At 43.9% G+C, this 11,829-nt stretch overlaps 1 protein-coding gene across 1 annotated transcript in view; it reads left to right on the plus strand.

Moving 5' to 3' along the window:
* Positions 1-6,128, plus strand: part of LOC147112001 (NACHT and WD repeat domain-containing protein 2) — a 54,195-nt gene extending 48,067 nt beyond the window's left edge. Inside the window, exon 7 of the mRNA XM_085998307.1 lies at positions 1,107-6,128. Coding sequence (XP_085854433.1) covers positions 1,107-4,874 — 3,768 coding nt within the window. The 3' untranslated portion in view covers positions 4,875-6,128. The remainder of the gene's footprint in view (positions 1-1,106) is intronic.
* Positions 6,129-11,829: the final 5,701 nt, after the last annotated feature.

The raw sequence follows: 11,829 nt of genomic DNA on the forward strand, positions 1-11,829 counted from the left end.
CCTTGGCGGGTGAGAACAGAACTAGAGGACATAATTTAAGGATAAGGGCTAAACCATTTAGGACAGAGATGAGGGGGAATTTCTTCACTCAGAGAGTGGTGAACCTGTGGAACTCATTGCCACAGAGGGCAGTGTACGCCAGCTCATTAAATATATTTAAGAGGGAATTAGATATATTTCTACGGGCAAAAGGGGTTAAGGGTTACGGAGAGAAGGCGGGGACGGGATACTGAATTAAAGGATCAGCCATGATCTCATCGAATGGCGGAGCAGGCACGAAGGGCCGAATGGCCTACTCCTGCTCCTATCTTCTATGTATCTATGTATCTATGATCTATTTCATTACTCATAACCAGTAATGCCTCTGCTCTTGTAGGCCTATTTTTTTTTAAATTCGTTTATGGGATGTGGGTGTCGCTGGCAAGGCCCATCCCTAATTGCCCTTGAGAAGGTGGTGGTGAGCCGCCTTCTTGAACCGCTGCAGTCCGTGTGGGGAAGGTACTCCCACAGTGCTGTAAGGGAGGGAGTTCCAGGATTTTGACCCAGCGACGATGAAGGATCGGTGATATACTTCTAAGTCAGGATGGTGTGTGACTTGGAGGAGAACTTGGAGGTGGTGGTGTTCCCATGCGCCTGCAGCCCTTGTCCTTCTAGGTGGAAGAGGTCGCGGGTTTGGGAGGTGCTGCCGAAGAAGCCTTGGCGAGTTGCTGCAGTGCACCTTGTAGATGGTACACACTGCAGCCACGGTACGCCGGTGGTGGAGGGAGTGAATGTTTAAGGTGATGGATGGGGTACCAATCAAATGGGCTGCTCTGTCCTGGACTGTATGGTATGATAAATGGCAGTTAGAAAGATTACCTGTAATCATCTGGCATTATTCTCTGACTATATAATCTGTGTCTAAAGGCATCTCTCCACTTCACCTGACGAAGGAGCAGCGCTCCGAAAGCTTGTGATTTCAAATAAAACTGTTGGACTATAACCTGTGTGACTTCTTACATTTGTCCACCCCAGTCCAACACTGGCATCTCCACACCTGGACTGTATGAGGAGCAATAAATTTAAGTATAAATTAGTAATCTATTCTTCAATATGTTTTCTTTCAGATATGTTCATGGTTGAATAACTGTGCCCCTGTGACAGTCAGCCGCTTCCTCTCCTCTACAGGCAACAGTACCTACTTTAGAAATGTCCTGACTGGAATCTGTCAGCAAATAGCAATAAGCTACCACAAACCTATGCAAATATATTCCGACAACATTGAAGAATTAGCGAACTGTTTTGTGAGTCTTTTAGAGGAATCGTCCGAACAGCGTCCCTTGACTGTAATGATAGATGCTGTTGACCAGGTCTCGGAGACTGACGGCACCAAAGCCTTGTGGTGGCTTCCAAAGAGTCTGCCACCTTTTACCAGGTTAATTATTTCTACTACCCATAAGAAGTATGAAATGGCACAAAAATGCCTGTCATTGTCCCCGAATGCAGCATGCGTTCTTGAATTAAAGCCAAGAGCGCGAAAGGAATGCAACCAAATTCTTACACAGCGCCTTCTATCCTCCAACAGAAGAATTACCTCTGGGCAGCAGGTGTTTGTGAACACAGCCCTGGGGCAGTGTACTCGCCCACTTTTTGTTAACTTGCTTTACAATGAAGTGCTTTGCTGGAGGTCGCATGAGGATATTGATGACCAGACTTTAGGAAGAACTGTTCATGCCGGTATCGAGCGACTACTCAAAAGGCTTGAAAGGAGACATGGGGAGAGTCTGGTTTCCAGAGCTTTAGGCTATATAACACTGGCCAATTCAGGACTTGGTGAGGCGGAACTGCTGGACATCTTGTCACTTGATGACTATGTTATAGAACACTTTTGGCCTCAAAATGGCTTGCCAGTCTCGGTGAAAGTGCCATATTATTCGTTGGCAAGACTGCAGCAGGATCTGAGTGGGTTTTTAGTAGGAAGGCCACGTAATGGAGTAAAATTGCTCTTCTGGACAAACAGGCACTTCCCGCTGGTCGTCAACAGGTGTTACCTCAGGGACATGGAAACTGTGCAACGAATGCACAACATCATGGTGGAATACTTCAGTGGCCGATGGTCCAATGGAAGAGGGAAACCACTTCTCATCACTCTGTTGCATCAGAAGCCAACAGAGGATCAATCAATGCATCAGCGGATTTCAGAAAATAGTCCTTTAATGAAGATATATGTTGACAGACAGCAGCCTTCACAGCCCTGGCTTTTTCATTTCCATTCTTCTAACCCTTGTCTAGTCTTTCCAAATCACAGAAAAGTTAAAGAACTGGCTTATCATTTGAAGAGAACTGGAAGACTGGAAGAGCTATATCTTGATGTGCTATCTTCATTTGCATCCCATCAAGCAATGATCAAAGCTGGTCACTTGGTTCAACTGATAAATGAACTAGAGGAAAATATTCAGACAATAAATCGCAGAGAGATTAGATTTTTGGCAGCAGTTCTGAAAAGTGCATGTTGCTTACTGCGAGAATCCCCTGATCAACTATCAATGGCTGTTCAGATGAAGGTTCTGCCATTTGTAGAGTGCTTCCCGCAACTCTTCAAATTTCTGAAGCAGGCTTACGAAGAGGGGCTCAAGCATAATGTGATTGCTGTGCTGCACAGTCCCGTGATTACTGTACCCAGAGTGCATGCTGCTTTGTGTACCTCCGACCCGTCTGTAGTAACCGATATCATAGAAATTCAGTCACAGTCTCTAGTTCTTGTGACACTGGAAAGTGGTTCTGTATATGCTTGGAACCTAGAGGCTCAAGCACCTTGGGAACAAATCAACACAAATGGAGTTAAAGTTTCAGGAGCCAGGATGTCAGATGGTGACCGGTTCCTTGTGCTTGCCACTGTCCACAGCACCATATTAGTGTATGATTTTGCCCAGCTATCCCTGCTTTACGAAGTTGAAGTGAGAAGAAGTCTTGATGGTAGCATGGCAGAGATCCTTCAGCCAATCAGTGGTTTTGCTCTATGCAGTACAAATGTAGTAGTGTGGTTTGAGAACAACACAACGGTGAGGGTCTTTGACCTCAACTCTCACCACACAATCAGACAGTTAAACTGCCAACATGAGGTTCAATGTGTATCCTTTTCTACTGACGGAATATATGCATTGTGTGGGCAATTAAAGAGCACAGTCACCATATTTAATATTCACACTGGCCTCCAGAGAGCCATGGTCCTTTTTGAATTTCCTGAAGCATCTGTCTATTCCATTTTCCCGTCTGCAACCAATGAGGAAATCTATGTTGTCGACAAGATTGGGAATATATGTGTTTGGAGTGCTGAAGACATGACTGAGCCACATCTCCTGGAAGAGATTGTTTGTTCAGATGATGAAAATGAAGTTCTTAGTGTTGAACTTTCTTCTCACTCATTGTTATTGTGCAGGGCATCTTCCATTGAACTGTGGGACACATTGAGTTGGAACATGTCAGACAAGTTCAAACCACCTAAAAATCACTACTTCATCCGAGCTATATTGTCGCAAGATTGTGATGCTATTATAGCTGTCATTAGTGGTTCCCAGGCCTTATTTGTGTGGAAGAGAGAGACTGGCCAGTGTGTTCTAATACTTGAGAACAGGCTTGGTACACCACTGAGCCTTTCTAAATGCTGTAAGCAAAAGGCTTTGGTATCATTTACCTCAAAAGGTTATCTGATGTCCTGGGACCTCGACTGCATAGATAGAGCCTCAGCTATAGCAAAAACAGAAAGGACCATACAAACAGTTCTTCTTTCATCACAGGGAAAGCATTTTTATACCTCTGATGGTACCAGCATCATATTCAAATGGAGTCTGACTTTCTGTCAAATAGAAACTACCTTTACACATGCTGGCCTTGTAAAACATTGTGCTCTCACAAGAACAGGAGCATCTCTGGTAACTGCAGACATTAGTGGTGATCTTTATGTTTGGGACACAGAAGCTGGTCAAAACCTGCACCGGATTAGATATGGTGATGTGACACAATTACTGATAACACCAAACGACCACTTTGTTGTGTCACTTTGTGAAGACCGCATATCAAAGGTCTGGAAACTGTCCAAAGGGCATATCGTCTGCAACATTCACATACACTTAAAGAAGGCAATGATAACGCCAGAAAGTACCTTTGTTCTGGGTCTTCACCAGCATCTTCTCCTTGCTGTCAGCTTGTGGTCAGGGGGTGTAGTAAAGAGATTTGAATGCATTGACAAATCAGATATCATTGCCTTTACGACATTGAGGGACTACCCAGACTACATTATGCTAATCTCTTCCTCTGGAAGTATTTATACCTGGAATGTAGCAGAAGAAGCTCTCTACCGACAGATCCAACTCCCTGTCAAATTCCCCAGACAATTAGATGACTTTCAGGTTTCCGACGATGGAAGGACTGCAGTCATTTCAGTGAACACTGACAGTGTCAATGTTTTGGACATCCTACATGGAAGATTGTGTGTCGTTAGTACAGAGGGAGCCATCTTTAATCAACAATTGACAAGAGATGGTGAATATGTTGTATACATATGTTACAGAGACCGCTGCAATTGTGACTTTCATTCACGTGCAATACTCAATATTGTGCGAATAATGGATGGGAAAAATATTGGAAGCTGCTATTTATGCAAAATTCCCTCGTGTCTTGCTGTGTCTGAATGCGATTTAAATATTTTTGTGGGCTTTGAAGACGGGAGTGTTGGAATGTACACAGTCGTCGACTGTCCAGGTGCCAAGAACAAAATTAAAAGCCGACTGGGCAAGGTGGCCATAGGTGAGTGCCCCCCCAGAATGACAGATTGGTTGTGTAAAAACCTGCCAGATGCTGTTTGGATAGATTCCCTCAATGAATATTCACAGTAGCTGCCTTGCACTTCACTCGGGTGAACAATGAATATGAGTGCACACTGCCAACCGGTTCCCTCAAAGTCTTTTGCAATCGGTGGGCAACACAGGAGATTTACAACATCGTAGCACCTTTCTGGCAAATAGGGGTGTAAACTGGAAAAGATTTCAGTTCGATGAGTCAACTATACGTAGTGACAGGCTCACAAAAAGAGAACGAATGATGGTTGGCATCCGGTATAAACTGGTGCCACCCTCACCAATCCATCGAAAATAGAGCCCTGTAGTTCACCTACAAACCACTGGGGACATGGACTTTCTTTATCTGCATAGCACAGCTTTATACTATATTGTTGATAATGTTATAGGAGATGGAAGAGACTCCTTCTACCCGCTGCAGCATAAACAACTGAAAAAGATTAATATGATTGTTTCTGCTACGACAACAGTGAGATGAAAATGATTTGCATTTATAACTGTAAGAGATTCTGAAGGAGACCGAACCAATATGGCGTGTACATAAGAAAATAAGAAATAGGAGCAGGAGTAGGCCAATCGGCCCCTCGAGCCTGCTCCGCCATTCAATAAGATCATGGCTGATCTGATCCTAACCGCCAATCTACTATCACAGAACCATCTCCTGAATCTAACAGAATTAGACACACGAAATAGGAGCAGGATCAGGCTACACGGCTCCTGGGCCCGCTCCGCTACCCACAGGGCCATGTCCGATCCGAACCTAGACTCATGTCTAAATTCCTGCCCGCTCCCCGTAACCCTTAATTCTCTTTACTTCTAGGAAACTGTCTATTTCTGTTTTAAATTTATGTAATGATGTAGCTTCTACAGCTTTTTGGGGCAGCATATTCCATGGACCTACCACCCTCTGAGTGAAGCAGTTCCTCCTCATCTCAGTTTTGAAAGAGCAGCCCCTTATTCTAAGACTATGCCCCCTAGTTCTAGTTTCACCCATCATCGGGAACATCCTCCCCGCATCCACCCCATCCAACCTCTTCACAACCTTATATGTTTCAATAAGATCTCCTCTCATTCTTCTGAACTCCAATGAGTAGAGTCCCAATCTACTCAACCTCTCCTCATATGTCCATCCCCTCATCCCCGGGATTAACCGAGTGAACCTTCTTTGTACTGACTCGAGAGCAAGTATGTCTTTTCTTAAGTATGGACACCAAAACTGTACGCACTATTCCAGGTGCGGTCTCACCAATACCTTGTACAACTGAAGCAATACCTCCCTATTTTTATATTCTATCCCCCTAGCAATGAAAGCCAACATTCCATTGGCCTTCTTAATCACTTGCTGCACCTGCATACTAACCTTTTGAGTTTCGTGCACCAGGACCCCCAGATCCCTTTGTACTTCAGTACTTTCCAGTTTCTTGCCATTAAGATAATAACTTGCTCTACGATTTTTCCTGCCAAAGTGCATAACCTCACACTTTCCAGTATTGTATTCCATCTGCCAAATCTCTGCCCACTTACTTAGCCTGTCTATGTCCCCTTGCAGGTTTTTTATGTCCTCCTCACTCACTACTTTCCCTTCCATCTTAGTATCATCTGCAAACTTTGATATGTTACACTCGGTCCCCTCCTCCAAATCGTTAATATAGATTGTAAAGAGTTGGGGACCCAGCACTGACCCCTGCGGAACACCACTAGTTACTGAATGCCAGTCTGAGAATGAACCATTTATCCCAACTCTCTGCCTTCTGTTAGATAGCCAATCCTCTATCCATGCCAGAATATTACCCCCAATCCCGTGATTTTTTATCTTAAGCAATAATCTTTTGTGTGGCACCTTGTCAAATGCCTTTTGGAAGTTTAAATACACTACATCCACTGGTTCCCCTTTATCCACCCTATATGTTACTTCCTCAAAGAACTCCAGCAAATTTGTCAAACATGACTTCCCCTTCATAAAACCATGCTGACTTTGTCCTATTAAATTATGATTATCCAAATGTCCTGTTACTGTCTCCTTAATAATGGACTCCAAAATTTTACCTACCACAGATGTTAGGCTAACCGGTCTATAGTTTCCAGCCTTCTATCTACTGCCCTTTTTTAAATAAGGGTGTTACATTAGCAGTTTTCCAGTCTGCCGGGACCTTTGCTGAGTCCAGGGAGTTTTGGAAAATTATTACTAATGCATCCACAATCCCTACCGCCACTTCCCTCAAGACCTTAGGATGTAAGCCATCAGGTCCAGGTGATTTATCCGCCTTGAGTCCCATTATTTTACCGAGTACCACTTCCTTAGTGATTTTGATCGTGTTTAGCTCCTCCCCCCCCCTATAGCCCCCTGTTTGTCCAGTGTTGGGATATTCTTAGTGTCCTCTACTGTAAAGACTGATACAAAATATTCATTCAGTGTTTTTGCCATCTCCATATTTCCCACCATTAATTTCCCGGTCTCATCCTCTAAGGGACCAACATTTACTTTAGCCACCCTTTTTCTTTTTATATAACTATAAAAACTCTTACTATCTGTTTTTATATTTTTTGCTCATTTACTTTTATAATCTATCTTCCCTTTCTTAATCTTTTTGTTATTTTTTGCTGTCTTTTAAAGTTTTCCCAATCCTCTATCCTCCCACTAGATTTGACTACCTTATATGCCCTTGTTTTTAGTCGAATACTATCCTTAATTTCTTTACTTAGCCACGGATGGCTGTCTTTTCTTTTACACCCTTTTCTTCTCAGTGGAATATATTTTTTTTGGAAGTTGTAAAATAACTCCTTAAATGTACACCACTGATCATGTATCATCTTACCCTTTAATCTATTTTCCCAATCCACTCTACTCAATTCCACTCTCATACCTTCATAGTCTCCTTTATTCAAGCTTAGCATGCTTGTTTGAGATCCAACCTTCTCACCCTCTAATTGAATATGGAATTCAACCATGTTATGGTCACTCATTCCAAGGGGATCCTTTACTAGGACATTTTTAATTAATCCTGTCTCGTTGCACAGGACCAGATCTAAGGTTGCTTGCCCCCTGGTCGGTTCAGTTACATACTGCTCAAGAAACCCATCCCTAATACACTCAATGAACTCATCCTCAAGGCAGCCCTGCCCAATTTGATTTGTCCAATTAATATGATAGTTAAAATCCCCCATAATTATAGATGTTCCCTTATTACAAGCCTCAACTATTTCCTGATTGATACTCCGTCCAACAGAGTTGCAACTGTTCGGAGGCCTATAGACTACGCCCACTAGTGTTTTTTTCCCCTTATTATTCCTTATCTCCACCCAAACTGTTTCATTATCCTGATCTTTTGACCCAATATCATTTCTCTGTATTACAGTGATTCCTTCCATTATTAACATAGCCACCCCACCTCCCCTTCCTTCCTGCCTGTCCTTCCTGATCGTTAAATAACCTGGTATGTTTAATTCCCAGGCATTGTCACCCTGCAGCCATGTTTCTGTAATGGCCGCAAGATCATACCCATATGTAGTTATTTGTGCCATTAACCCGTCTATTTTGTTACGAATGCTACGTGCATTCAGATAGAGAACTTTCAAATATGTTTTGTGACACTTAGTTCCTGCTTTCACCCTTTTTATTACTTTACCTTTTACTCCATACCTTCTGCCCCTTCCTGACATGCTCTGGTTTTTAATTTCCCCACTGCTACCTAACTCTATGACTTTCTCTGTTGTTATTTTTATTATTTGCTCTCTAGGAATCTCCCCCCCACTAGTTAGTTTAAAGCCCTCTCTACAGCCCTAGTTATATGATCCGCCAGGACTCTAGTCCCAGCACTGGCCAAGTGAAGCCCGTCCCAACGGAACAGCTCCCTCCTGCCCCAGTACTGGTGCCAGTGTCCCAGGAAGCAAAACCCATTTCTCCCACACCAGTCTTTGAGCCACGCATTTAACACTCTAATTTTATTTGTCCTAGCCAAATTCGCTCGTGGCTCAGGTAATAATCCAGAGATTATTACCCTTGAGGTTCTGTTTTTTAATTTGACCCCTAGCTGCTCATACTCCTTTAACAGAACCGGCTCCTAGTCCTATCTACGTCGTTTGTACCAACATGGACCACGACAACTGGATCCATCCCCGCCCACTGCAAGTTTCTTTCCAGCCCAGAGGAGATGTCCTTAACCCTGGCACCGGGTAGGCAACACAGCCTTCGGGACTCCAGCTCTCGGCTCCAGAGAACTCTATCTATCCCCCTAATAATACTATCCCCTACCACTACAACATTTCTATTTACTCCCCCCTCTTGAATGGCCCCCCATTCCACGGTGCTGTGGCCAGGTCGCTCATCCTCCCTGCAGTCCCTGCTCCTGTCCCCACAGGGAGTAAGAACATCGAACCCGTTGGACAAGAGCATGGGCGGCGGCTCCTCCAACACTACCTCCTGGATCCCCGTACCTGCCTCACTCGTAGTCACACCATCCTGTCCCTGACCTTGGGCTACATCGGAATTAATTAACTTCATAGGTGTGACCACCTCCTGATACACAGAGTCCAGGTACTTCTCCCCCTCCCTGATGTGTCGCAGTATCTGAAGCTCAGACTCCAGCTCATCAACACGGAGCTGGAGTTCCTGTAGCAGCAGACACTTGCCACAGACTTAATCACCGTGAGCCTCAATGGGGTCCACCGGCTCCCACATCTCGCAACAGTAACACATCACCTGCTCCATTCTATGTAATTAATTACATTTTTTATTGTTAGTTATGGACACCCTCTGCCCGATTTTAGATGCTGGTATCCCCTTTAATTAATTGGATTTAAATTAAATCAATCCCTCTAATTACACCAGTTAAATGGCTTACCAACAGTCACTCTGCACCAGAAAGGCCTTATTAACTACAACCCACAGAGTTAAAGTTTGAAAAGAGCACCTAACACCCCACTTGCCCTAACTCACAGCACTCTCTGCTGACTCGCACTCAGTGCTTGCTCGCACTAGCACTGGTCTTTTTATACTGTTTGTTTGTTTACAGCCAAATGAGTCACCCCTGCTGATTGGTTACAAAACTGGTTTCCACTGCCTGCTGTGCCAATTTACTCCTCCTGCAGTGTAACCTTGTTTTACTCTTCTTAAACCAACAGAATCCCAAATATTTAACTTTTCCCCTTTACTTAAACTGCTTAAGTAATCTTATCAGGAATGATTTAAAGAGAAATAACAATTAAAGAACTCTCACACTTACCCAAACTCACAGCACTCTCTGCTGACTCGCAGCGAGTATATTTTATTAATAGATTTAAAGGAACACATTGCAGTCACAGAGTTAACAAGCAGACTCACAGGAAAGCACCATTCTTAGGCTCAAGAACGGCCCAGTAATTTCAACAAGTTAAAGCGATTAAAACAACAGAAACAGTGTTACTTGGTTCTGCTGGGCGGAGCGTTGATGTCAGGAGCCTTCCTTCTCTGCTCCCACGTGGAATTTCTTGTACTGTTTTATACCTTGCCTTATCTTGTTGTTCACATTCTTTTCAGTCTAGCTATTGTGGAAGATCGATCGCTTGCTAGATCTAATCAAGGACTTCTTGGCCTGCTGGAAATGCATGCTGGGATACTTAGCCTTTCCAATAGGTAAAATATCTAAATAAGCATGTATAGGCGTTCTAGGCTGTATCTTGCATAACCCAACGGATTAGCTGTCTTCTCCCCTCTTTTCCTGAAGGCAATGACTCCCTTACTGCGATACCTTGGCTCAGTAATGACTTGGTGTATCAGTGCTAGTCAGTACACCCAGTGAGGTGATCTCTCCCGGTCTTCATAAAGACCAGGACCCCAAAGTAAAGGAGCATTTTTTTGTCAAAATGTTTTTTTAAAAGATTGGCCTCCTTCCACACAGATGGCTGCAGAGACCACGGCCAGGGTTGGGGAATGAGCACGGGGAACACCCACCTCCAAGGATGAGTGGGTCATGGAAGTTACCTGTCGCCATGGGTAGGCAGGCACGGGAGATGTGTCCTAAGTGGTGCCTACACCTGCTTGTCACATGCTAATGAGGTGCTCTCCTGCTAACCCGCAGACTCCGGGAACGTGACCCGCTGATTTTTCAATGCAGCTACATAAGGTCCTTCTCAGACAATGAAGTACTTTTGAAGTGTAGTTAGTCAATGTTCCCTCTAAAGTGTCTCAAGTGGACATGGTACTATTCAAAGAAGAGCAGGGAAGATCTTCCAGGTTCCTGGCCAATATTTATCCCCCAACCACTAAAAAAGATTAGCTGGACATTTATCTCATTGATATTTGTGGGACCTTGCTGTTCGCAAATTGGCTGCCACGTTTGCAACTGTAACCACTGCACCTGTGAAGCTGCGTGTCCACCAGACCGTACAGCTCTCTGAAGGTCCCACGCGGGCCGCTTGCCGGTTTTACAATGGAAAAACCGCACATGCGCGGAAATGTGAATGGGCCGTGCAGCCCATTAAAGGGACCGCGCAGCCAAAAATAAATTCGAGGGCACATTGACTGTAACTACACTTCAAAAGCACTTCATTGTCTGAGAAGGCGTTTGGGACCCGAAAGCTATTGTTCAAATGCAAGTTTTTTTTTCTTTATTTCTTTATATTTTCAACTTGTATACTTTAATGCACCTACTGCAGGTTGGCAGCTCATAGTTGAGTGTGTATAAATGAATGCCGGCATACTGTAATTTTTGTGTTATTCACGTTCTCAGATTCTTACGCAAATGTTTTTATTTGTCACATGATATACTGGGTGGGGATAGCTCTGCGTAGCCGTTTGAGGCTGTTTTTTTCCTTTCAAAATAAAAAAAAGTTTTATCACCGTTTTAAAAAAAAAAAAAAGAATGTTTCTCTCTCCTGAAAGCAGTGACTTGTACTGGGTATGATTCCACAGTGAGTGGCGGTCCTCGTGTATGAGACTGGATGGTCGACCATGGGGGAGGGCGTCATCACAGCTAAGCCTGAACACGTCCTCACCGAATAGCTGCACAGATGTATG

The sequence above is a fragment of the Somniosus microcephalus genome, chromosome 10 (assembly GCF_052327205.1).
Source record: "Somniosus microcephalus isolate GS21.2 chromosome 10, FLI_Smic_1.0, whole genome shotgun sequence".
NCBI lineage: Eukaryota > Metazoa > Chordata > Chondrichthyes > Squaliformes > Somniosidae > Somniosus > Somniosus microcephalus.